This window comes from Synchiropus splendidus, chromosome 18 (genome assembly GCF_027744825.2).
Source record: "Synchiropus splendidus isolate RoL2022-P1 chromosome 18, RoL_Sspl_1.0, whole genome shotgun sequence".
NCBI classification, from domain to species: Eukaryota; Metazoa; Chordata; class Actinopteri; order Syngnathiformes; family Callionymidae; genus Synchiropus; species Synchiropus splendidus.
In genome coordinates, this window is record NC_071351.1 from 328,713 (window position 1) to 355,212 (window position 26,500).

Below are 26,500 nucleotides of genomic sequence, written 5' to 3' on the forward strand. Positions count from 1 at the left end.
CACATCCGGACTCCTCTTCTGTGCACCGGTCCGTCGGTCGCTTCAAACTTCCCGACTTGGTTACAAACGTGACGCGCAGAGCTGCAGCGCCCCGTGTGGTGGACACGCGCACCACGCCTGCGATGTGAGGCTGAAGCACGTGACGGCGCTGTTTCTCAGCACCGGCGAGGAACCGTCCTTCTTCCGTCGCCTCTCACCACTTCCTCACGCGCGCCTGCGCCGCGGTGCACTCACCCGTCACGGCCGCGTGTCTTCGTCTTCCCTCCGGTGTCGGGACGGAGCTGAGCTCCTGCGGGAGCCTGGCGTCTCTGGAGACCTTGGGGAGCGCCGCCGCACCTGCAGCCGATCAGCCAATCAGCGCGGAGAGAAAGCGCTCAGACGCCGGTAACGGGCAACGTTTCAAAAGCGTTTTATTTCATCCTGTCCAAGAAAGCAGAGCAGAGCAGAGCAAGGAAGCAGGAGAGCGGGCGGGACATCACTTCCAGATGAACATCAGCTGGACAGACCGGAGCAAACTTTATTAAATTACCAGATATGCAGAACTTAAATTACGCTTGAGAGAAGTTGGAAAAAGGCTAAAAATCCAGCAGTCTTCCCTGGACACACACACACACACACACACACACACACACAGCTCTGAGAAGGTCTGGTCGGACCAGTGCAATTCATGGGCGCGTGGCTTTCGAATGGAGACGCCGAGTCACTGGCAGAGGGAATCCACAACACTGACACTGTTGGCTTCCTCTCACCAGCATAAATAAAAGCAGGGGGTCGGGGGGGGGTCCAGTCATCACAAGCTGAACAAACGCCTCTCTGAGAGCAGATAGCAAAAAACACTCATAGAAAAACAGAAGAATGCAAAAACACTCTGGTTCATATACATAAAGATATTAGTTTGCCATTGTACATCTATTTATAGGTATATACAGCTTTGTTCAAATGATATCCAGTGGTTGACCTCTCCACACCTGGGACCCAGAGCACAACGGGGGGCGGGACCAAGGATGCATATACTTTATCTACAGTCTGTACACTTCCACGTGAAGTCAGGTGAGGTCACCCAGAGAGAGAACAAATGCCCTTGATTGAGAGTCTTCCCTGCCATCAGCTCAGCCTGGAGGGCAGGACCAGCACGAGGAAGTCGAAACAGAGGAAGACCCACGACAGCATGACAGTATAGTTCAGCCCAGCGAGCAGGTGAGGATGTGTGGCGTAGTAGTCGTGCGTCCGCCTCCTGCTGGGGGGAGAGTTGTGCTTTATGCGGCAGAAAGAGAGGAGCCACGTGGATGAGGCGGCGGCGGCGCCTGACTGTGTGGTGGTGGTGAAGCTATCAAATATAAATAGGGTCGGCTCCTGATAGTCAGTCGTCGTCGTCGTCAGCAAACCTGCTGCGTTTAGATTCCCTGCTCGTACGGGAAGCCCCGCCCCCCCGCCGTTCACACTTCCCGCCAAATCAATGAGGTAGAGCCGCGGGTCCTCACAAGCTCCTCCATCGATTGTCAGCTGAAGTCAGAGCACGTGTGTGTTGGAGAGGGGGGCGGGGCCGGGGGCGGGGCCGGGAAGTCGTCCTTAGTATTCTCTAACATGGCTTTGTGTGGCTGATTCCCGAGGATCATTCGGCTGATGGCGAGGAGCCCCCCAGCCGTCCTCCGTGAATGCTCTCGGAAAGCTTTGGCTACGTGTGTGGACCCTGCGGCGGCGGCGCGCCCTCTCTGGCCAGCGCTCTTCACAAACAGCTTATTCGCTGGCGGCTTTGGCGCCCCGCTCTTCTGGCCCCGTCCTCCTCAGTTCATCCACTTCCTGCAGTTCCAGGCTCCGCAGTGACACGGGATCTTGTTCTGGTCGTCCTCAAAGTCAAACTGGTAGTCGTACGTCAGCTGGAGCGGAGACAGCGTGGTCAGCAAGGCCGGTTCTGGCCCGGTGGGCCGCTGGCCTCGGTGCTTACCTCCTCTCCTTTGGGGATCCTGCGGCTGGAGATGATGATGATCTTGTCCTCTTTGTCAAAGGTCACGACCTCGGCCACGCAGTTGGGGGCGCAGGAGTGGTTGACGTAGCTGCAAGACAGGCACAGTGAGCGGCGCGGCTGCCTCCCGTCTGCCGGCGGCGGCGGGAACTCACCGTGCCGGGCCGCCGGTCAGGGTGGCGTCGATCACCTGCTCGTTGTTGATGCGGAACATGTAGATGCCGCGGTTCTGAGGACAGACGGCCGGTCAGGGTTTGTGGAGCGGGCGCTCGCAGGCGCACTGGGACACCAACCTGCGACTCGTAGATCTTCTCGCGGCGATTGGCCACCTCGTTTCGGATGACGGTGCCGATGTACTCGATGACCATGGTGTGCTTCTCCAGGTCCTTGGCGGCGTACAGACCCAGCCCCTGGATGCGGGAGCGCGCCAGGTACACGTTGTTCTTCCACTCCGTCTTCAGGCGGCGGTACTGCGAGGACTTGGAGTGCACAAACTGCTTGCTGTAGGGCGTGTTCATCTCCCCGGTGAAGGTGCTCTGGTAGGCCTTGGACACGCTGGTGCTGTTGAGGGTGTGCGGCCTGTGTGGCGCGGAGACATGAGTCCGGACCGCCGAGGCTCCGCGGCCGGGGCTTTCCCTTACCTTTTGCACTGCGTGGCCACTTTGGGCTCGGAGCGGGCCGAGCCGCTGGGGTTGATCATGAGCGGGAGCTCCATCAGTGGGTGTCGGCCGTACCTGAACTGGTAGTTCTGGCAGTTCTCCACACCGGGCAGCTGAAAGGGACCACGGCAAGTGAGAAAGAACCGCAGCTTCGGCACCTCGTCTCTGGTCTCGTTGAGGTGAAAAAGGCAGCGCACGGATCCCTCGTGACTCAAGTGGAAAGCCAGGACATGTCTATCGCACGAGAGCTGCGGCTGCTCGCCAAACGCTCCCGCTCAGGTGGCAGCCACTCACCGACTCAGTGATGCGCATGACGGCGTGGATGGTGAGGCCGTACATCTCCTCTCCTTTGACCTGGTCGGTGAACAGCTTCAACATGGAGGAATCGTCCCGCAGCTTGGCCACCTGCTGAACGATCTGCTCCCAGATCCCTGGAGACAAAGAGCCTTCAGTTCTACATCCGCCTGCCTCGGCACCGGCCCGCGGGCTCCCGCTCCCTCACCGTCTGGGCTGGAGTCGCGGTAGTGCAGGTCCTCCAGGCCGTGCTCCAGGACCCGCACCTCGAACAGCGGGCGGCCTTCCTCCTCGCTGATGCGGCAGCGGTAGCGGCAGCGCTTGTTGGGGAGGCGCGTGCTCCAGTAGATGCGCGTGGCTTCGTAGCCGATGGGGAAGATGGCGGTGGGCGAGTGGAAGTTTGCCAACTGCGAGGGCAGCAGCTGACCCACGGCGTGGAAGATGAGGCCGCCGACCCGGAAGAGGTGGACGCGGTCGCTCCTCTGCAGGATGCTGGCGATCTGCTTCACCTCGTCGCGCTCGATGTAGACTCTGCGCAGCACGGCAAAGGTGCTGAGCTCGTCGTCGCTGGGACCCTTCAGCTTGTGCTGCGTGCACAACATGGTCTTGTCCTTGAAGAACATGCAGCGCGCCCGGATGGCACAAGCAAAGTGGTAGACGTTAGGGCAGCGCAGCCTGTTGCAGCTGTTGGTGGCGCCGGTCTTCTGGCAGCAGGCACACAAGGTGCGCAGCCCCCGCCGCAGCGCCACCTCCACATTGATGAGGGCGCCGCCCTGGGTCTCGTAGACTTCTGTGGACCACAGGGCGCAGTTGAGGTGCACCCAGAGGTCCACGTCGATGTTGAGGAGGCGGGCCGGTCCGTCGGTGGAGCCGTCGCCCTCCTCGTGGCAGAAGCAGCACTTGCGGCGGTCCCGCGGCAGCCGCTCGGGTCGGAGAGTGATGCGCAGCCGCTCCATCAGCTCGGAAACCTCGCGGCTGCTCTCCTTCTTCGATCCACCTTTCCGTATGGTGATGACCAGCTGCAGGCGCTTCCAGCGAATCCCTTTCCACTTCTTGACTTTGGGCAGCACCAGCTCCTCGTCGGGGGAGAGCGGCCGGCGCTGCTTCATGGCCTTGGGAGAGGAGTCCAGAGCGCAGGACGGCTCAGGCTCCCGCGCCGCAGGAGTCTGACCGTCCTCTGAAGCGTGTGAGGACAGAGCAGCGTGGCCAGCGTCCTGCTGCTGGGGCTCCACCTTGATGCGGAGAGCGACTGGACTGGCAGGGGCGGTGGCAGGGGATCCTGAGGTCCGGGCAGGCTCCGCTCTTTGGTCTGGTGCACGAGAAGGCGGAGGCAGGGGGGACGGAGGCGGGGATTCCTCCACCGGGATGACGGGGAGGTGGCGCACATCCAGGTCGCTGACTTTGGTGGTGTAGCAGTGTTGCGCTGGCCTGTCGTCGCCATCAGGGAACTCCTGCAGGGAAGCCAGGAGTCAGCATTGCACAGAGGAGACGCACAGCGTTTCCTGGCGGTGACGGACCTGTTTGATGAGGGCCAGGATGTCCACCTGCTTCTTCAGCGTGCAGCCCGGCAGCGACACGTCGAACTGCCGCAGCCACTCGTCCTGACTCACTGGGGCGCCGTCACATCCTGCAAAGCACCGTCAGGTTTGGAACGACCTTCTCGTCTCTGACTCGGTCAGCAGCGAGCAGTCGGCCTGACCTGTTAACTTCCCCGCGGCGTCCACCGCCTGCGCGTCGGGGTTTTGCGGCGGGAACGTCACCTCGTAAGACACCGGCATCCTGATCTTCAGCAGCTGAGCCATCGCCATCATCACGTGGTTGAGTTTCTGCAGAGGAAAGCCCGGCACCATCGGCATCGCTGTGGTCAGCAGGCCATGCAGCGCGACTCACCTTGGCTGCGGCCGAGGTCAACATGAAGGTCACAGCCACCTCGTTGCTTTTCCTCTTGTCCCAGGACTCGACCGCGGACGGCGCCGTCCCCTGAGCTGCGTCCAGTGTGCCCTCATCTGTGAACGCTGACAAGCAGCGGAAGCAAAGATCCACAGTGTGACGGAGCCCGAGTCAGTGCGCCTCCTCACACAGCACCATTACCTGGGATGGCGGTGCGGGGGATGAGCGGGATGATGGGGGATATGGCTCTCTCCGTCTCCTCCTCTTTGGGCTCCCGCAGGTGAGGGAAGCGTGGCGTCTCCTCTCCAACACCACTCTCGGGGGACGACGCTGGAATGATGGTTTCTGGAGGGTCCTCCTCCTCGTCGCTCTCCATCCTAGCGCACGCGAGTACAGTTGGAGCCTTGGACTGAGCGCACAGCTGAGGAACACTGCCGTACCTGATGTCCTCATTGTGGTTGTGCGGTGGGGTGGGAAGAGCCGCCAGGATGTCCACACTCTTGGGCTTCTCCTTCACCGAGCCTGCAGAAGCCGGGCAACGCGTCTCACGAGCCGCTGTCAGAAGCGTCCTGACCCTGAGGTCGGCACACTCACCCAGCAGCTCCTCCTCTGGCTCCGCCCTCCTCTGGCCGTCAGACATCTCCCCTCCGGGGGTCATGCCGTTCACCAACTTGTGCTGGACAGATGGGGGAGGTGTGGGTGGGAGGGACGAGGGCGGTGTGGGTGGGTTGCTGAGGTCACACTGCAAAGACAGGTGATGAGAACACCCGAACCTCAGTAGCGACTACAGTCACCTGACCGCTCACCTTGGTAAGCAGCTGGGAGTAGTAGTCGGGAATATCGTCCAGCACTGCGTTTCCAAACGTCCCTTTCAGCAACGCTTTTTCATCCGCTGGGCTGCTGCCGAACGGAGCAAACAAGTCCAGACTGGCCGTGATGGAAGGCTCCATCAGCGGGAGGAGCGAGAGACCCTGGGAAGTGGAGAAATCAAAAGCTCGTTTCAGAATCTAGCTTGGACTCACAAATGCCTCCTTTTCCTCAGGGAAAGTCAGACTGTGACCACTGAGCTCTGGGTGGCAGTACGGACTGGGGCGGAGCTCCTGACCTGCCCCCGCACCCAGGCTTGAACATCGACAGAAGCAGCTTGCTAACAACGAAATTGATGCTCCACCTGTTTGATTTGTTTGATCAGGGCCTCCGCACTTTTCCCGACGTCCTCCTTTCGATTTTTCTTGCGCGCGTTGATGCCTCGGTCCCCACCGGGTTTGTTGGTGCGCTTGGGCTTGGGGAGGGGGGTCCTTTTCGTGAGTGACTGCAGGTCCTGGTGAGGAGACAAGCATTACACCACTGTGAGCATCGGCCAGTGTCACAACCAGACGACCCACCTCCATGTTCCTGGGCGTCCCCTGGAGCTTCTGCTCCAGCAGCGCCAGCTTGCTGTTGATGTGGCCGTTGATTTCGTTGTGGATTCCTTCAGATGGCCTCTGAGCGCCCAGCTGAAGGTTCTTGGTTCTCAAAAGCTTCTGAAGCAGCTGCTGTCCAGTTTCAGACTGCGGGCCCGCGCTCCCTGGGGTTTCTGCGCTCATGAGTTGGGAGTTGTTCCCCGATGGAACCGGGTCACCCGCGGCTTCTCTCTTGACTGCTCCGTGGCTCACTTCCACCCCGGCACACTGGACCTCTCTCGGCTCCTGCTTGATGTTCTGCAGGGTCAGTCGACAAACCTCTCCGCCGTCTTTGGAGCTCGGCAGCATGTGAGGAGCATCCTTAACCTGTGGAAGCTGCTGATGAACACTTGGCGGTCCTTCGGGACCGTTGGGAATGGTTTCGCTGCTTGGCACCTGACTTTCTGTTCTTGGGCCCGGACAGTCCAGCGGGCTCTTGGCTCCAGGAGATCTCAGTGGGGACACCTTGACCTGGTTGTATGGACTTCCTCTTCCACCTCTGCATTCAGACATCGAGGGTGAGGAGACATGTGACGACAGAGGAGAAGCTGGGTGAGCGGGGCTCATTCCAAACGGAGCTCTGGGAGAGTATGCGTTAGAAGGGGAGCCTTGCATGCGTCCAACTGCCATCACGGCCTGCTGGTTCGGGTTGGGCGGCTGCATGGCCAGCACTTGACGCGGTGGATCCCCAGGTGAGGAGGCGAGCGGCTGACGTGGAGATCCAGGCCTCACCATCCGACTCTGGTCCAAGGGCGAGCGCGGCATGGCCACCTGACCTCTGACCATGTGTTGAGGAACCATACCACCAGCCTGCTGCAGCCCAGGAACCATCATCCTCTGCTGGAACTGCTGCTGCTGCTTCCCCATGTCACTGTATGGCATCTGCTGGCCTTCCATTCTTGGAACCTGCTGTCCACTGGGTGTCAGGTGAGGCCTCAGCTGATGGTGGTGGCCTGGACCCACCGACATCCGCAGCATCTGTCCCTGCTGAAGCTGTCTCTGTGCGATCATGGCCTGGATGTGCTGGATCTGCTGGTTTGGGGGGAGATTCCGCAGCTGGGGATTCTGAGCAATGATGGCCTGAATGTTGATGGGAGTGCGGAGCGGCGTGGAGGGAACTCCCGGCCTGTGTCCCATCAGGCCTTGCTGCTGGGCTCGAATCATGCCCATCATGGCCTGCTGCTTCTGCTGTTGGGTGAGGAGAGCTTGCTGATGAGGATGGTGAGCCAGGAGGACCTGCTGCGGCTGGCTGAGATTGTTCTGGCCCATCTGTTGCTGCCCGCAGGGATCATGTGAGGTTTGTGTGGCATCTTTGACCGGGGTTTGCTGGTGCTGCTGTGGCGTGAGGAGCTCTGCAGGCTTCACCTCCTCTTTAACAGACAAAGTTGGGTTATCACCGTTTGGCTCAAGAGACGAAGGTTGGAGTTGTTGAGCCACACCCGTCTGCTGGTTTCCAGCAGCACATGGTTGTTGTAGGTTGGAATGCTGTTGCTGCATCACGTAACCATGACTCTGCGGTTCACCCATCACTTGCTGTCCCAAATCGGTCTTTGGGTCTTTAGCAGAGTCCAGCAGTGGCATCATGCTGGGAGTGGAAGACCCACTTCGCTGTGGCGGCGTTCTCACATCAGAACCGACCAGCTCAGCCTCTTTGCTGTGGCCATCTGCAGCTCCTTGGTGCTGTGGCGTGAGGCTTCCTGCAGAGGGCGACGAACCCATTTGAGGTGTGGAGGGTTGGGATAGCCTCCCTTGCTCTGAGGTGGACTGTGGAGTTGCTTGCCTCTGCTGCTGCTGCTGCTGAAGATGAGCCATGTTGTTGGGGGCACCCTGCTGCTGAGAGGCCAGCATGCGCTGGGCCAGAATGTTCTGCTGCTGCTGAGGCGTCAGAGGGGGGCACGGGTGACCCGCCGACTCAACCATTCCCTGCTGAACCATCATCAGCTGCGGCCTTTGCTGGTGCACACCCGTCGGGTTCCCCATCATCCCAGGTGGCGCTGCCATCATGGCTTGATTGTGGTTACCAGGATGCGCAACAGGGTTCTGAGGCATCAAATTGACCTGCTGGTTTCCAGGCAGCCCTGTGTGAGCCTGATTCGACGGGCCGGCTGATATTCCCTGCTGAACCGACGCCTGGTTTCCCATCATGCTGGCCTGCGGCTGCCCGACTGGGCCCGGCTGCTGGCCCATCATGGCTTGCTGCTGCTGCTGCAACTTTGCCATCTGCATCCGCTGCTGCATCTGCCTTTCTTGGAGAAGCCTGGGGTCCGGCCCTTGCATTCCAGGACCTTGTGGAAAGAATCCTGCAGCGGCACCAGGCGGACATGGAGGCCTTTGAGCCAACGGTCCGGCAGCAACCTGTGCTTGAGCCGCTCCCATGAAGGGCTGATTCTGCGGCACCCTGACCGGCATCCCTCCATGGGGACCGAGAGCAGCGTGCTGTCCAATGACTGGCGCTCCCTGTTGGCCCATCACCATCTGGCCGCCCATCTTCGGAAACATGTGGGGCGGCCCACCTTGCACGGGATGTCCTGGCACCATGAGGCCTGAACCCTGCTGATGCTGTTGCTGCTTGCTTCGGTACTCGGCGATGAGATTGGTGTGCTCCTTCTGCTGCTTTCGTACCTGCAGCCAAGTCAAATGAACACCCTTAGAAAGCAGGAATTTCACAAGAACAGCTAACGTGGTTCTCTCACTCCACCTGACCCTAGTATGCTCTAAAGTGCGGCCCTTTGACGACATTGATGTGGCCCTCCTGAGTCAGAAAAGCAATATGATAAGATGACGTTGTCTGACATTGTTGCCTTGCTTGCACTGTTTTTTGTTGATTGTGATGCAACTGAAACGTAACTTTCTCCTGCGGCTACTTTTCTTCATTGTCTTTTCTGTTGGCTATTTTAGGAGTATTTCTTGTCCCTTAAAATACATCAGAATTAAAGTAGATTTGGAAATGTATGAGACACATCTTTCAATGGAATGTGGTTTAAATGAAAGATAAACCGACATTTTCTGAGCATTTTTGAGTGTGATTTCCTCATCACATGGTGAATTTTCTCGGACCCTCCTTCCTTTGGGTTTGACGGCCTGTCAGGAAATTGAACTGCCCACCTCTGCTCTCGTGCGCTTCAAACAGCCTCAGTGAGGATTAGGAACGCTCTTCCCAGCACGTGCGCACATGCTGAGGCTTCAGTTGAGTGTGTTTCTTTATTCAGTACATCACATGCAGCTATTCTCATGGACTCAAGTGTCCTGGATGAATGAGCTCACCTGGTCAAGTTGCTTCTGAATTTTACTTTGCTCCTCGGTCACCAGCTTCAGTTTCTCTGCATCCGCCTCGGCAAACTCTCGGCCTGCTTTTTTCGCCGTGCGCTGTTTCGCACACAGGGCCTTGCGGGATTTGCGGTGAACTCCGATTTGTTCTTCCAAGAACTTCAGCTGCATCTGGAGCAACTGCTGCGTGTGGAGAAGCCATTCTTCGTACTGGTGCTGCTCTGCATCATCTGTGGCAGAAGCATGAACAACGTCAGTGCCGTGGCTGAATCAGTCCATCAGTCAGTCAGCAATAAAACTCACTGATGATTCCCTGCACAAACTGAGGCGGGTTTGGTCGTGACGGGGTGGGATCAGCGGCTTCTCCTTCCTGAAGTCCAATGAAGCACAAATGACTCAAGGGCTGAAAGGTGTGTGCACAACTCAGGAGCACACTGGCGAGCATACCTTTGGAGGTCCGGACACGAGCGGACCAGGATCCGTGCCGGGGGCAGAGGCCAGCCTTTGAGCAAGGAGCGACACTTGTTGCCTGAAAAGAAACACAGCTCTATACATGCAAGACAGCGTTCTCTCCACAACTGATATCGAACATAGGTCAACGAGCTTCCCATTCACCATGAAAGCAGCACCTCTGCTGGTTGGAACCAACAGGCAGTTCAGGTTTCACTGACCGGTTTTTCTTCCCATCCATCGTCCTCCACAGATGGGGATGAGCCGCCACAGTGGAGCAGCGAGTGGCCACAGAGTTTACCAAACTTCACACGTACCTGTTTATGCCAGGGGAGCCCACCATGGGCTCTTGTGCCAACACTCTCTTGATGCCCTTCAGAGCCACCATCTTTGCTTTGGCGATAGGATCCAGGATGTCGTCGGTGGCAAATTTGTCCAGCTCTGTCAACCATGGAAGCAGAGTGAGCGCAGGAGTCAACTCCTGCGGTGAACATGGGTGCTCAACTCACCTTTGTCTGGGAAGAAGTTGTTGGGCAGGGACTGCTTGATTTGCGGCTGCTGATGTTGCGGATGACCAGGGCCGGTGTGCATCCCCGGCTGTCCCATCCTGATCATCGCTTGATGTGGGTTCATGGCCATGTGTGGAGTCATGCCAGGTCCCATGAGCCTTTGCTGCGGCTGCATCACATGCTGAGCACGGGGCACCATACCTGGCTGAGCCAGCATTGCCGGAGGAGGGGCTCGGTGATGCTGTGGCAGCATGATCTGCCCCGGCGGGGCCTGTGTGTTGGGCTGCTGACCCTGAAGGCCAGATAAATGGCGAGCCATGCCTCCCTGTTGAAGAGAGCTGAGCTGCTGCTGCTGCTGCTGCTTCTGCTGCTCCTTCTTCTCATGCTCCAGCAGGTCTTGAATGAGGAGAGGCAGCTCACCGTCTAAGGAGCTCTCCACCTTGGCTAAATCCACTGCGGGCGAATGCTGCCCTCCAACGTCAGGCAACTCCAGAGCATCGTCATCGATGTCTGAATGTGCTGCAGCCGGAGGAAAAGGGAGCGCATCTGTTTGACTGGGCAGGGGGTACTGAATTTCCCCCAGTCGGACCGAACTCAGCGAAGGGTTTTCAGACTGGGCAGGTTTGACGGATGACGTGGTCTCACCCAGAAGCAAGGACACTGCGGCCACCATTTCATCCTTCACTACAGTCTGTTCTGCCAGGCCCCTGCTCTCCACTTTGACCTTCAACGGACCAGCCACTTCATCCGCCGATGGTGTTTGAGTGACAGGGAGACCAGCTGAGGAGGACAGAGGCTTCCTCTCGGGCTCACCCGAGCCTTTTGGCTCAGCTTTGGTTAGTTTGGATCCTGACAAAGACGGAGTTTCACTTTCTGCCTCAACCAAGCGCAACTGGTCTGAGAAGCCGTCTTTTGGGTCTCCTTGGTCCAACTCAGGGTCAGTGTAAGCCAGCAAGTCAAACTCATCGCTGTTCAGTAAGTCATCCAAGTGGGGGTCGTTGGTCTCGAGGTTGTCCAAGTTCCCTAAATCATCATCGCCCTTATCTGGATCCAAATCGAGGGCCAAATCATCGTCGTCCTCAACGCCTCCATCCCCCGGAGCAGCTTCGAGAGCCTCCAGGTCTGCCTCGGGCAGGTCCTCGTTGGTGGATACAGAAGCTGACTGTGACACAGAAACTGGATTTTGATGAACAAGTCGGTTCTGTCCAGGACCGCTGACAGTTGCGGGGGTCTGATGTGGCTGTAGCAAACCAGAGACTGCACCCTGCTGCAGCATCACCTGTGGCCCACTGCCCTCTGGATGTCCACCAGCTTGAACCAAAGGGTGCTGCTGAACATAAGCTGCGGACATGTCGTGCTGTGGCACAAACATCCGTGGCCGATGCTGTGGTCCACGCGGCATGAACTGAGGTCGTGGCAGTGGGAGCCTCTGCGAGTTGTGCCTTAATTCAATGAACTGTGGAGGAGGTCCCAGACCGATGGACTGCACACCCTCTCCTCCATGGGCTCCCGGCATGACAGCATGAGGGGAAGCCATGCTCTCCATGGCTTGGATGTTGTGTCTCACACCCATGGTTTCCATCGTAGGGTGCGGGAACCTCCTTGGACCAGGGGCTTGACCGTGCCAATGAGGAGGTAACGGTGGGCGAGCAAACATGCCCGGTTGACTGGATGGACCAGGTTGCCTGAGGGACGCACAACATCTGAGTACACATGATAAAAGGGGGAAAAAGAATCATTTGCAGATATTCCATTCAGCCTGGTGCTGACCCACACACGCTCACAACAGCGACAGCAAAAACAAGTGAGACAAGCCGGACTGAAGTGACTTACCGTTGTGCGCGGGGATCCATGATGGCAGGAGTCCCTGCTGGCGCTGGTCGGATGAGGTTCCCCTCCGTGCCAACAGCAGCCATCGGCATCTTCCCCACCACATGAGTCTGAGCACCACTGACACGGTCCTGCAAGTAAGTATTCACGCAATGTTTGCGACAGCTGTGCGTGGTCAACAGAGGTCCAACTATCACAGCATGAGGCACTCGTCATGTTGAGACGTGGCATTTGACGGCGTGTACCTGTGGATATGGTGGTGGGGCTCTGTGCGGCTTGTCGTGGGTGAAGGCGGCCATCTCTCCCTCAGTCCAGCCCGGGGACCCACTGCCTGCAGCCGCAGCTGCTGCAGCAGCGGCCGCTGCCTCCTTCTCTTGTCTCATGGAGTTTCTCTGCATCTGCTGTCTGATGAGGAATTCCCTTAGCTTCTGACGCTGAGGACACAAACGAGCACAACTGAGTATGAGCACCCTGCACAGACATGCTTGAATGACTCTTCTCCAGACACCTGTTTGTGCTTCTCCAGCTCTGAAGGACTCAAACCCACTAATGCCGGGTCTTGTGCTGCCGACATTTCTGGGATTTCCTGACCAGCTGTTCCAGCGGGCGGCTGTGATGCATCCGACGGACGGACTGTTAGCTCTTGAGATCCAGAAACTGGAGCCACAGTCACACTGAAGTTGTCTGCTGGTGTGGCTGATTGCAGCTGAGGTGGCGGTGCATGACCGGCGCCAACCAAGCCCTGCGGTTGAGGTCCGGAGCTGGGGCTGAAGGGTGGTGGAACTGTTGCTTTACCAGCGAGAGGATCCACTGACGATCCACTCGGAGGGTTCACTGGAAGCTGTTGATTCGAATGAGGTGAACTTTTGAAGGTGGGTGTTGCTTCGGGCGTGCCACTAACCGGACACAGGGGTTTGTGGATGGTAGCAAATGCATCTCTGGACTGTGGCCGTGAGGGCGGCCGACTGCAGTGTTCTGGGGACTGGAAGCGCGGCGTGGCAGGCGACTGAACAGAGAACGCATCATTAGAATTGCCACCAGGAGTGAGGGGGGACTGGCAGCTGCCATGAGACTGGGGACTCGAGGGAACTCTGGGACCACCTTCTTGTTGCCCACCAGAGAGTCTCTGGGCAGCCAGAGAACAGCTGTCGGCTGATGATGGTCGCAGTGTTGCTGGTAGCTGAGAGTGGGGGTCAGAGAAAGAGTGAGAGGGAGACTGCCTGTAACCTTCAGAATGGTGGCTCGGGGATGCACCCGGATGGGGAGTTCCACCATCACCTTGGTGCATTCGCGGCATCATAGGGGCTTTAAATAAACCGTCTCCAGAGTCCAGCATCCCCGCAGGAGAACCTGAAGTGACGTCGGCCCTCGCCAAAGACGAGCGTGGCGATGGGACACTTCCCTCAGCCCTATACTGGCCCTGCAGTGGAGAAGAAGCCACGGCAGAGGGCGATGGAGACGAAGTGTACTCAGGCCTCCCAATCCCCAGCTGGGTTTTAAAAGAGTCTCCATAATGGCCACTGTGAGTTGGAGAGAACATGGGCGACCCTCCAGGTCGAGCCCCCCTTGAGTGAGGGCTGTCTGGAGGTCCCAGAGACTCCTGAGAGCCCTGCTGTGACGGCGGTAAATGACCTTGTTGCTGTTGCAGCTGCGATCTGAAGTAGGGATCAACCTGCTGAGCCCGTCTGGGTGTTCCAGGAGTTCCTGGTTGCATGTCAAAGGGACCAAGACTGGCTGGCCGTCCCTGAGGAGGACCCTGTGGGCCACAGGAGGAAAAACCTGAGGAAGAGGCCTGAATGGGGCTGGCCCCCGCGTAGGAGAAGGGGGTGTTGGGGTGCGAGTGAGAATGCGGCGACTGAGGTGGAAGTCTAGCAAGGGGGTCAGTCCGAATATCGGCAGACCCGGGCGTCTTAACGTGTCCATCTGAGAAAAAAACTGAGGAGGATCCTGAATCTGGAGGGTAGGGAAAGGGGCTCCCTGCTGAGCTGGGCTGGGATGAGATTGAGGTGCAGCTTGATGGTGGAGGAATCTGAAGGTGTAAACTCGGCCGCTCTCCCTTCACGCGGACCGGCTCAGTCTTAATGGGCCGGCAGACCTGGATCTCGGCCTGCTACAGAGAACAAAAGCAAATATTTCACATTTGCTAAATTCACAATGTCAAGAGTAACAATAGTGTGTCCTTCTCACCTTCTGTGCCTTGTTGATCCTCTGTGCTGCTCGATTATCTTTGGCCTTTTGCTGTAACATACAAAGAAGACGTCAACAGATGAGACAACAGTGATCTCAGGTTGTCTGGTGTTGGACTGCGACAGCCTGCTGAACCAAGAGCATCACCTGGAAGAGATCTGAGACATTCATGGTCGCACCTACCAAATATGGAACTTTGTCAGCTGCAGACACTTTCCTCCAGATCTTCATGATTTGCTTGCAGCGGCTGGCCCAGTCTGCAGAAGCGGAAAACCTTAACCCCACCTCCGATCATGTTCCACCAACTCTTCTCACACGTACCTGGATGGTCCTGTTTGAGATTGGGGAAGTTTGTGTTGGCATAAAGAACTGGGGAGATGGTGGAGAGCTCGCCCAGCTCCTCGTCTTTCTCCCAGCGCTGGAGGCTGCGCTGGTTGTAAGACAGCCCGTCACCCTCCGCCTCAGTGGGTGTCGGTGGGGAGGAAGGAGTAGCTGGAGTAGAGGGAGTGGCCCAGGGACTCTCCTCACCGCCCTCGGGACTGAAAAGGCCTCCTCTGTCCCTGCAAATCATTCAAGAATTAGGTGAGCAACACGTCATCTTCAGACAAACCTGCTAACTGTGGGGCTGAGAAAGGACATCTAATCTAAAATATGTTATGTTTTGACTGACAGTAACCAGAAAATGGAATAAAATGTGAAGACATTTACCGCAAGTCAAAGAATGGCGACTGAGAGAGTCCAGGAAAGTTCTCCATCATTCCAGCAGAGGGCAGCGAACCTGCAAGACAGTGTGTTTTGGCCAACTGTTCTGTAGAGTCATTTCATTTTGCATTGGCACCTGTGAGGACAGAGGTCTGCGGCAGAGCGCTGGTGCTTTCTCCCCTACTGCCATCCAAGATGGGCTTCATTCCCTCGAAAGAGGAGCCGTCCGACACACCCAGAACCTTCCTGAAGAATTGTTCAGAATCCTGACTATCCATCCCTTGTGGAGTATCTGAAATGGAATCCACATCTGAACACGTCTGAGTCGTAAACATCCCTCAGGAGAGACAATCGGGCTTGACAACACTTTAACTTTCGGAAGGTACCTTCTCCCGCTCGAGTGCTGGAGTCTGCGGAGACGTGGAGCTTTACAGAAGACGACGACGCCACACCACCTGGCAAGAACAGTACACCATCAGGCAGTGGACCGGAAGCACAACAAGACTGTACAAATGATTTGTGAGGTGCAGTTTCACAGCTGTAGACAGAATATAAACTGGCTTATACCTGCACACCTACCTGGACGATCTCGATCAACCTGGGGAGCCTCGCCCTGCTGCTGCTGCTGCTGCTGCTGCTGCTCGATCAGATGTTCACCCGCACAGTCCTTGGACTCTGCTAGCAACAGGATGACTAAACCACCCAAACAAACTGCAATATGTGCTTGCACTGGAGTCCTCTTACCCTGGAGAGGGGCAGCTTTGACTTCCGCTGGCAGGGGGGGTCGGACAGGGCATATGCTTGGCCTGTGGCCCTGAGGAACGAGGACGGCCTTCTTACTCAGGTCTATAAGCGTCTTTCCAAAAAAAGCCTCCTGTTAGGACAAAGAGAAAATCGGGCAGTTAGCGTGTGATCCTGGAGATGCTCCGTGTGAGGGACAAACCTGCAGGTACGATGGAAACATGTCCTCCAGCTTGCTCTTCTTTCGGCCTCGACGTTTCTTCGCCTGTTCCTCACCATCCAGAGGTTTCGGGTCCATGATGTTATCAGTGTCAGGGTGGGGTCCTGTTGACACAAACAGTCGTCGTTAGCCAAATACTCTCAGGCATGTCCACAGTGATGGAGGAAGAACCAGTGAGGGCGAGTCTCCAGGTGGTGTTCGAAAGAAAAGACGTCAGCGGACTGAGGCAGGTTTCCTCAACACAAAACTGAGGAGCGCTTTTCCAACTACCACGGTCATTATTGACAAACACTGCGAGTTGCAGAAGGCGACTTCTGTCACGAGCAAGGACACTGCCAAAAACCTCCTCATGTCAACAGAGAATGGGAGGACACGGACCTTCCTCGATGGTTCTCTCGATCGGATGGCCGTCCAGTGTCGTCTCCCCAGCCAGCTGAGCAAAGAATTCCTTCTTCAACCTTGTGTGACATTTCCTTTGACGCACCATGAAGCCTCCGATTCCTGATCAAACGTGAAGACAGAAACGTGAGCCTTGCTTTAGACGCTGCATGGGTGTCATCAGCGGAAAAGCTGATCCCATGTGCGAGGAAAGGAGTAACTAGCTCACTGAACCCATTTGGAAGCGCTTAATTCATATTTCAAGGCAGAAATTTCAGCGATTTATTTTACGAAAACATACCTGGTCTGTAGGGCTTCCGTTTCTTCTTCTTGCCGTCCTCCATCTCATCGGCTCCTCCTTTCAGACCATCACAGTCAGCCATGTTGTCAGCGCCGGCCTCTGCACTCAGGTCTCTGTCGGCACCGCCGTCGCGGTCCGGGCTTCCAGGGTTCTCCATCTTCGGATCACACTCCATGGCCTCTCCACAACCTGGACGGGAGAATTCATGTTCAATACACAGCCTATTTTACTGGAAAGTCTCAAAAAATTGAGTTGCAGTAAAACTGCAAAGTTGCAAGTGATCAAGGCGAGCAAACCTTTCCCATCTTCTCCATCGCCCTCGACAAATCTCAGATCCATTCCGTCTGGGCCTCCGTCACAGCAGAGAGCACCGAGACGTGAACGACGCTGGCGCCTTTTGAGCAGCGGAGACATGGAGATGCTGCGAAGCAGAGACATCCCTGACTCAGTCAGCCACACGCCCTCCAGCCGATAGAACTGAGGCTCTGCAGGCAAACGTTGGCCAGAGTTAGTGACTTCCCCAGCAAGAGCACAACACATTCAAGGAACGAGAGCATACCTGGTTCTTTAATCTTTATTGAAGCCATGATAGAAGACTCCACTATGTTGGACAGCAGGAAAGGAGGTAATATTAGCGTTTGAGAAACAGAATCACCAAACTTGAGTTAACCTCTGACACACGTGCTCCGGACAGTCTGGGTTTCAACATGTATGAATGAAAGCTTCTTCATGGCAATGAGCCCAATTGTTTTCATCAGGCATACAAGTGCAGACTCGTACGACACACCAGCGTGGCTCAGTCTGTTCCATCTACCAGCATCAGGAGCAGTTGTTATGTGGACCAAGCCCTCCACTCACCCACTGGTCGTGGAACGTAGGGGCTGCAGGACGTGCAAGCAAAACCCTCATCTGACGCTTGTTCCACTTCATCTTCAGTGTAGAGACTCTCGCAGACGGCGTGCACCCATCTGCACAGCCACACAGAAACAGCCATACCGTTCATTTGCAGCAAAGGGAAAATTCATGACCCAAATCAAAGACGGAATAATTAATGTCATGAAAAATACATCATCCGTTCCCCACTAGTCTTCATTAGCCATGATCTAACGAAGGCTCCAGACCGGTTTGCCGATCTGATGAGCAGAACCCACCGGTCGCAGTGCTGACACTGCAGCAGCAGCTCCTCCTCCATGAAGTTCTCCTTGCACACGGGGCAGGTGACCAGGCTGGCACAGGGGCCACAGTGGGTGTAGTTGTTCTGCCACTCGCAGTGGAAGCCCGCTGTGTTCGAACCACACTGAACGCAACAAACACACCTGCGCACAGAGTTGTCTTATGAATATGCAGTCGTGGGAAAACGGCTGGTGCAGCGATAAAAGCAGAGTGCAGGAAGAGAGACGGGCTGAAGAAGGCCAGAGGCACGGTTGCTTTACATAAGATGTAAATGCTTCTCCATTCATTTCCATATGACCCCCTTCAGCTACAAGACGAACACAGCCTTTGAATTCATGCTTTTTTTTTTACCATTTGCACTTCCAACCACCCTTGGGTACGGTGTGCAGAGGCGGGTCCAGGCAGTAGGTGTGATAGCTGACATCACAGTCGTCACACAGAAGCAGACGCGAGGGGTCCGAAGCCTTTCCGCAAACTTCACACACTATACATTCCAAACAGCGCCAGCCCTTCCTCAGCATGGTCTTGGTGATCTGTGGTCAAGAGACGGAGTTAGGTGACACACTGCAACAAGGCAACGATTCAATGACAGGAAAGGTAGCTAAACTTACTTTGCTGTTCACACAATACGGATGGTAACACTGCGCACACTGCGCACAGGCCAACAGCTGCCCCTCGGCACCTTTCCCAAAGCTGCCACACACCACACACATATCCTGAAACACAGGCAAGAGGGAGCGTTCACCGCATGTCGACAGGCAAGTCGCTGTCCCAGTGGAGAGCAGAGCTACCTGCAGCAGGACAAACTTGTCGGTGTTGGAGAAGAGGACCACTGTGTTCTGCATGGTGTCATCTTCATCATCATCTTCCTCTTTGCTGAGACCAGAGTCTGCCGTCATACTTAACTGTATAAAGAGAAATCGGCATTCATCACCTGCCTCGTTTCCCCAGCAGCCCATGTGACAGAGGCTCCTCCCACAACACAGAGCAGCAGAATCACTCCATGAGCAGTTGAGAAACCTTTGCCTCACACCCTCACCCTTACCAAATAACATGGAGCAACACAAGACAGAGTACATCGGACCAGTAAATGTTTAGTTCCCCGCCCTTCACTGATGGAAAATCAAGGGCACGTTGCTGGCCCCAGCAAACTATACTCATACAGACTCACAACACTCGTGAATAAGAGGTTAACGGAACTCGCCAAAAAAGCATCTATGCATGAGGCCATGGCTTTGAGGCGTGACCTTCCACCTCGGCCACGCCCACCACCTCCACCACGAGGCCGTCGTCGGCCCGGAAAGCTGTTGCTCCTCCCCTGTGTGGAAAGGGGTGAACAGGTTTGCGTTTAGTCGGAGGAAGATTGAGCAAAAAGCAAGGTGACACACAACAGTGCATCCAGCACTGACCTGTTTGACCCGAGATCGACCAGGAGATCCTCTTCGCTTCACCTTCTCTCGGTCGCTTCTGAGTGGTTCAAATGGAAGCGAGTCGTCGGTCTCTGTGAGCAGGTTGTCGTGGTGCGAGAGGGCTCTAGGCAAGAGCCCCAGATCTGAGGACAGCTGAGTGTCCGGTTCTCCCGGCGACCCCAGGAAGCCACTGCTGCTCTCATCGCCCTGGCTAATGTTAGATGTCTCATCGAGCAACAACTCTGATTTAATATCCCGCTCCTGCTTGTAGTCCAGTTCATCTCCCTTCATGTGGTCATCATCCTCGTCATCCTCCTCCTCTTCAGAGTGTTGCAGCAGATCCCTTTCTACGTCCACAGTTGAGCAGTCCCGTCGCGAGTTCCCCTCCAAAGAGCAGCCGTGAGTAGACATGCCATCTTCCTGCTGATGGTTGGAGGGCAAATACTCGGTTTTGATGGCACCAGATGTTGGTAACTTTGGTGCCTCTGCCACGACGCTGCTTCCAGACCCAGTCTGTAACAACTCTGCTTGCAAGTGTTGCTCCACTGACACCTGCTGCTTTGAACTCCGATCACTGGGGCTTGACTGTGACGCAGTGGAGGTGGAGTCTGGAGTTTCTTCTGCTCTTGTTTGAGCAGCAGGTGGACAAGAGTTCCTTTGTTTCACTGCAGAGCATCAACAGAGATTCAGAAGTGAACACCAAAAAAAAAAGCAGTTTACCGAAGTTTACCTGGAGAATCAGCGTCAACAGCAGCATCAGCACCTGAAGCCAAAAGGGTTGCCTTGTTATAAAAACACACAGGACAACTGGGCAAGGCGTATGGGTGCAGGTTGTTCTGTTATGTATGGAGACAATGGTTCTTCATATAGACAACTTACCCAACTCCATCTGTGTCTCTTTCTCCTCTTCTCCAGCAGGTGGCGTGTCAGAGGAATCTTTCTGACTCAGAGTCACATCAGTTAAATCCCTATGCTCCTCTGAGATCATGTCTGCATCTGTTTGGATGATCATCTCCACCAAGTGAACCTGCCCTTCTGTTTCCTCCGATGCTTCTTTCGTTTGTCTCCCCAGCTGCTGAAGACGATCCTCATGACAGAGCAGGCAAACACACTTGGACTCTGGCAACTCCCTGTGTGACGCACACTCGCTGTGCACCCACCTGAGGACCAGACACCTTTCAGAATCAGGCTCATCACCACTTTCATAAGATCATTTGACAACAAATCTGAATGAGTTTTTATGAACAACTTCGTGACAAACTTCCCCCTGGAAAAAAATCCTATATTGGCGTACTTCACAACATAAAATCTTACCTGAGACAGGTGTTGCAGCACTGCAGAGCTATCGAACTGTCTGTAGCTTTGCTGCACACCACACAAGTGGAGGTCCGCTGGCGCTGGCAGGACTCACAGACGGAGTAGTTGTCAAACCACTGAGCCGAACCTGACAGCAACACGCCACGAACGCCACACTCCGTGCACGTCCGACACCTCTGCAATGAAAGTCAAGCCGAGATAGTTTGAAGGAAGCTCAAGCAAAGTGAAAAGGACATCAGTAAAGGGTCGTCCATAGCGATGCAAAAACAAACTAGCTATGAGAGAGAGCTATGGAGGAATTCACCATACTGGTTTAGCAACAAAACTTCCACTAGATTATGGATCTTCTCCTGACTTGATGCCGATTAGCCCCGTTTCCTTCCACAGCACAGCACTGCAAGTCATGCAGGGACGGCTTCAGTGTGGACTTACTCTACATTTCCATGGATCGCTGGGGAGAGATTCCATGGCAGGCTGCAGACAGAAGGTGTGGTAGCCCTTGTCACAAGCATCACAAACCAACATTTTGGAATCTTCGCCTGGTTGTCTGAGGAATGAGGTCAACAAACACGCCATTGAAATGGGCTGCCTCCAAACATCACGCAGCAAAGGAACAATTTGGCGCAAAGCTTTACACATCTCACCTGCAAGTCTGGCACACTTTGCACTCGGGGCACTGCCAACCTGCCCTCTGGATAGGTGTGGCACCGATCTCCAGACAGGCAGCATGATAGTGGAGGCCACAACCCGTACAAAACAGTAAGTCTGCGAGCTCCCCCGCCGAATCGCACACTGCGCACCACGACTCTTCACCTGCTGTGAAGCAACAGAGAAGGATCATTTTTAGGCTCCGCAGAGACGGCGGTGAAAACGGTCCACCTCTCACACAGGTTGGTAGCAATTCAACAGAAAAAGTGAGTGCGGTGCAGCAGCACGCAGAGCTCATCGCGCCATTGGAAATAAAGCATTTCCCCCCCCCGTGTCTATTGTAGTCGGGGAAATGTTCTGTCTCTCAGCCATGCTGTGGCAGTCCACTGACTGCTTCCATATAACCAGCAGCTTTCATGGGTGGCACACATGACATCACAAGCACCTTCCATCCTCAGAACATTCCAGTCACACATGCATTTAGAGGTAAGCGAGTCCCGTCGACACATTTGATAGTTCTATCATCAAACACTTGCATTTCTCATCAGGAATTCTAGCAGGGTCATGTGGTGCTTTTCCATGAGAAGCTCTCGTCCTGCTCTATACTGTGGGCCGGGCCGCATCACTTGTGCTGATGTCCCCCCCACCGGCTAATCACGAGGGAATGACCTCACAGAACCCCACACAAAATCAACATCACCGCAGTTGCCGAGCCCCAAAACATCCTGGTGGAAAAGTTACTCGCCGTCCACACAGCGTTGGAAAATGAAAACAGTCCTTCTCACCCAACTCCTCTGCCTTGTGTATGTGCTCGGAACAGAGGAGCAGCAGCCGCTTCATAGACTGGAAGGATCCACTCGCAGCCGCGCAAGGGAAGTGGTAAAACCTCGAGCAGCCCTCAATGTGACAGCGGATACTTGCTCCCAGCCTCTTGCAGTATTCACAACGCTGGGGATCCAGAGCCACACGTCAGATTCTTCATGTCACGTGACCCACATTGGCAACGATCTGACTCACCTGTTGTGTCCCTGAGATAACAGCCTTGTCAACATTCTCCAGCGCCTCGTTCTCTTTTCGCTCCACTCCCTCGGACCAAACCGCACACCAGTGGTGAACCCAACAAGCCCCTGGTCAACAACAGAGAGTTCACATCTCAACCTTTTCACAATAGATTCAGCCTGAACTGTTGGTCATCATCACCGCCAAATCGATGACTCTCTTCTATGATATCAAGGTTTGTGAGTTAGCAAAGGGCTGCATCAGGGATTCAAGCCCACGGAGGCCAATATGAATGTTTTCAACCTGGACTAGGAACAAACACTGCATCATCATGCTTCCCAGAGTGGGTTTGCTCAGAGTTCCTGCCCTCTTTGGGCCTTTTTCCAGACAGGTATGTGTTCTTCTCCACCTGAGTCATCCAAGAGCGCAGCTGGAGTGTCTGAGAAGCCAATGGAAGACAAGTCATCGTTCCCAGGCCGGAGCAGTGTGGAAGCAGACGCCAGCAACAGTGGCCGCTCAGGGGTTTTCCCGAAGAGTCGCAGTTCCCTCTGTCCATGGAGGCTTCGCTCGGTGCAGTTACAAAGTGCACACACTTGAACGCTCTCCCTGGGTGGCGATGAAAGACAGGGTTCACAATCATGGCATGTCTTATCGGGCAGAAGGCTGGTCAGATACCCACCCAGGTGGAGAAGAGGCCACTTTGACAGGAGGAAGGGGCTTGGACCCCCCATCCGAGGAGACCAGTTGCTGTGACGAGGCTTTATCGTCAGCTGAAGAAATAGAAAAGATTCACCGGTCTGAAGTCATGTTCATTTCAACGCCTTTGGTGCATCGAGTGTTGCGTAGTTAGAGCACAACCATCTACAGAGACTGCCTCCGTTTAAGACGGACTTTGAGACGCTCTGAGACAACAGGCATGGCAAGCCAGGAACAGCACTGGATGAGTGTGAAGACACAAAGAGATTTGGATTCTCCTCGTTCTGGTAGACGGTTATCTACTTCGGTTCTGAGACGCACTTCTGAATGCAACTCTGGCTTTCACGTCTTTACACATTCGAATAACCCCGGCATGCAACAACCATGGACTGAATCATTTACCTGTTGGTTCCGACTCGCTCTCGTCACAGTTTGACTTCTGCTCATCCATGCCCCTCACTGATCCTGACCTCTGTGACAGAGATCTACAAACAAGAGAAGGTAGTTAGAGAATATCAATCATGATTTAGCGCTGCTTCATGTTTCCCAGCGTGTACAGTGGCACAAGCATGATCCACTTCTGAGACAAACCTCCGGCTGTTCCCTACAAGAGTTTGCAGGCAAAACAATGAGTTTCTGCCATTGATGGAAGTCCTTCACATGGTACAGTGAAGAAAAGCCTCCAACCAATGTCAACCTCACAGTGCTCATGGCCAACATATCCAAACACCATGACTCGAGGCAGCAGCGACCCATCCCTTAGACAATCTCAGCTTCCCACTCATTTCCACCACACAGCCCCAAACACTGTCACCTCATCCAGCAAAGCTGCAGCTACACTTGGGAAACCACCTCACCAGAAGGATGCTCCACGAACAGAGGCCAGAATTGAGAGCATTGATCCCACCTTTGGGGCTCAGGCCTAAGCGTGTCAAAACACCATCATTGAGTAGCAGCTCAACAGCTGTCTTTCTGCGAGTCACAGGAGTTAAAGCGAAGCTGGGAGAGTACAAGGCACGTCACTTGTTCCACAGAGACTGGTGCTGTGATAACACCGCATGAAAATGACTGTCACGCACCACCACACCGGGACAGGAGCCGATTTAAACACACCACAGGAGGTCCCATACAGCCAGCATCAGGCAACTCAGGTGTCAATAAACCACAGCAAAGCAAAAGTATTTGTTTGTCATGATAAAAAGCAAAAAGTCTGGGGCGGGAGGCTCGCCCCGAGCAGTGGCCGGTTCGCTTGGACAGACGCGTTTACCGTGGGACTCACAGTCCGCTGCCTGGAGCACAGGGCCCGGCCAAGTGCACACACCCGGGAAACATCGCAATAGATCGGGATACACCAACAAAACTTCCCCGACAAGAACTTCCTGTTGCGGCGCGGCTCGTTTCGTGCAGAACCGAGACCGCCCCAGTTTGGTTCCGCTCAGACTCCGCGCTCCACGCCACGCTCGGAGTGACAACACTGCAGCTACCGGTGTTGTTTTCTTCCCGGCTGTGGACCGGACGCCGCGGCGTGTTTCGGGACGAGCGCGCGGCAGGAACATCTGCCCGCGTCTGTCTCACCGACGGCTCATAACGTCAACAGATCTGGTACCGAGTCACATAAGTCTGGCCCTGAAACGAGTTAGTGGATCGGGCGCGGGACAGAAACAGTTGGAGGTGCGTTGACGTGCCATGAGCTTCGCGCACACACAAGCCAGGGGGAGGCTCGAGCTCCACTGGGTGGTAGTAACCATGTAAGGTGCAGGGCATACGTTTCCATCACGCCTCGAAGTACACGGTCAACGTTCGTCAGCAGCTCGAACGTCATGGTTCGGACCGTCTCTTCGAGAAACTGCAATGAAAGGCGTCCCACCTCCGCTGGGGCTCGCCGTCCAACACTCGGAAACAGTCAGCAAACCACCGTGGTAAACAATGGGCAGCGACCTGGCTGTGCCACGGTCCGGCCGAGCGAACCGACCTGCAGCCCAGCGAGCGCCTCCAGAACACAGCCGATGGCACAAGCTGTGTGCCGTGCTGTGGCCGCCGCGTGCAGAGGGGTGTCCGGGCTCCGCAATGGAGCTCCGGAGTTGCCCTCCCAGCCAGGCTGCCCCGAGAAGTGGTGTCGGTGCCGTTCACTCCGGCGCCGTCACCTGCCTGTGAGGACCGGAACGCCGCAGATGCTACAACTCTGTGGAAACGCGGAAGGTGTTACAGTTGGCCACCAGCGCAATAACCGCCGTTTCTCAATGTAAACACCGATTTCGAGGGCTTGCTGCTGTCCCAGCAAATAGCCATGTCCGCGTCATTGGTAATAGGAGGCTACGGAAACACACAGGGCCCCCGGAGCCACCGCGGCAGGAAAGTGCCACAAATCACTCCCGAGACCAATTCCGCTCAAATAACACACACCAGTCGCTTCCAATAAACGACTGCCATCCGCTCGCTCGGTGTGGAATCGCTCGGGACAAAGTGAGCCAGCTGAAGTTGCCACACAGGTCAGAGTGTGCTGGGCCTCCGGGAAATAGACCGCGACACCAGCTACATGCTAACCAGCGCGCAGCTAACGTTGTCCGGTGTAAGGTCAGAGATGCCTGTATCCAAACCACCCACCTCACAAAAACAACACCGTCTCCTCATACATCAGCAGAATCCGAGCAGCCACACCGCTTCCCAAAACGCTGTTGGTCGCTTCATTTTCTGTAGCGGACTAACGCTGCGGTTAGCCGGCTGAGGGGAGGGAGAGTGGGGGAAGTGCACGTCGGCGGAAGGCAGGCGGCTGCTGCTGCTGCTGCTGCTGCGGCGGCGGCGGATGATGATCGAGGTGGCGGCGGGGGCTCGCAGTCGGACCCGCCGCTGGCTTTATCCTGACCGTCAGTCACATCCAGCCGAGTGCGCGGCACATCCGACTCGCTAGTTCCACTGAGAGGCTCAAGCGCCGCGGGACAGTCGCGGATGTAGCTCCATGGCTAGTTAGCATTTGCCTCTCGCGAGCTCGCAGGTCCGAGAAACGCGCCCCGCAGGGCAGTCAACATGCGGGAGCACACTCAGCCCCCGCTCACCACTAACCTCCGCCGTGAGATGTCTCTGTCAGCAGCAGGACGTCGACTCTGTGCTGGACTGAAGCGAGCTGCAGCCAGCGCGTCCCGCCAAGTGGCTAATGCTAACCACCATTTAAGAAGCCATTCGCGCAAGCCACCAACATGAAACGTCTGCGCAAAGAGCCCGTGTGCTTGCGTCCGGTTTTGGAGGGCGAGCTCGCACTTGGAGCGACTTCTTTCACATGTCATCACGGGAAGCCATTTTCATGGCGTCGCTGCGAGGCCAGCGACCCGTTCAGGTGGAGATGGGTCAGCAGCGGGACCTGTTCAGGTGGAGATGGGTCAGCAGCGGGACCTGTTCAGGTGGAGACGGGTCAGCAGCGGGACGTGTTC

The 26,500-nt window shown here is 55.8% G+C and overlaps 1 protein-coding gene across 11 annotated transcripts; it reads right to left on the minus strand.

Moving 5' to 3' along the window:
• Window positions 1-475: 475 nt before the first annotated feature.
• kmt2d (lysine (K)-specific methyltransferase 2D) lies at window positions 476-26,371 on the minus strand. 11 transcript variants are annotated; one of them, XM_053850539.1, is made up of 55 exons: window positions 26,136-26,371; window positions 23,478-23,560; window positions 23,059-23,149; window positions 22,789-22,985; window positions 22,398-22,507; window positions 22,166-22,328; window positions 21,377-21,548; window positions 21,165-21,279; window positions 20,730-20,908; window positions 20,295-20,575; window positions 20,146-20,178; window positions 19,416-20,080; window positions 19,211-19,324; window positions 18,798-18,911; window positions 18,618-18,722; window positions 18,358-18,539; window positions 17,985-18,149; window positions 17,692-17,801; window positions 17,393-17,434; window positions 17,130-17,318; window positions 16,834-17,022; window positions 16,533-16,655; window positions 16,137-16,258; window positions 15,938-16,067; window positions 15,761-15,871; window positions 15,580-15,648; window positions 15,330-15,503; window positions 15,200-15,269; window positions 14,813-15,051; window positions 14,675-14,748; window positions 14,492-14,542; window positions 12,813-14,414; window positions 12,550-12,738; window positions 12,308-12,435; window positions 10,475-12,177; window positions 10,283-10,406; window positions 9,963-10,044; window positions 9,819-9,885; window positions 9,513-9,745; window positions 6,192-8,870; window positions 5,978-6,127; window positions 5,613-5,777; window positions 5,401-5,482; window positions 5,247-5,328; window positions 5,008-5,183; window positions 4,807-4,931; window positions 4,616-4,742; window positions 4,434-4,543; window positions 3,125-4,367; window positions 2,917-3,053; window positions 2,605-2,735; window positions 2,257-2,542; window positions 2,119-2,192; window positions 1,946-2,054; window positions 476-1,877 (listed from the first exon to the last, which is right to left on the minus strand). In XM_053850539.1, the coding sequence occupies exons 1-55, from the start codon at window positions 26,354-26,356 to the stop codon at window positions 1,785-1,787; spliced, it is 14,580 nt and encodes a 4,859-aa protein (XP_053706514.1). In that variant the 5' UTR covers window positions 26,357-26,371; the 3' UTR covers window positions 476-1,784. The 11 variants fall into 11 exon arrangements, with proteins under 11 accessions (XP_053706514.1, XP_053706509.1, XP_053706506.1 ...); XM_053850534.1 differs by having other exon boundaries at window positions 5,247-5,548; window positions 15,773-15,868; XM_053850531.1 differs by having other exon boundaries at window positions 5,247-5,548; window positions 15,761-15,868.
• Between the last annotated feature and the right edge of the window lie 129 nt (window positions 26,372-26,500).

Excerpts from the sequence above, each read along its gene's own strand:
- kmt2d (XM_053850530.1), bottom strand. The coding sequence starts at position 26,356 with ATGACATGTGAAAGAAGTCGCTCCAAGTGCGAGCTCGCCCTCCAAAAC. Across the intron at positions 14,415-14,491 it reads GGATCAACAAGGCACAGAAG|CAGGCCGAGATCCAGGTCTG; the intron begins GTGAGAAGGACA and ends TGTTCTCTGTAG. Across the intron at positions 4,544-4,615 it reads CGCCGCGGGGAAGTTAACAG|GATGTGACGGCGCCCCAGTG; the intron begins GTCAGGCCGACT and ends GGTGCTTTGCAG.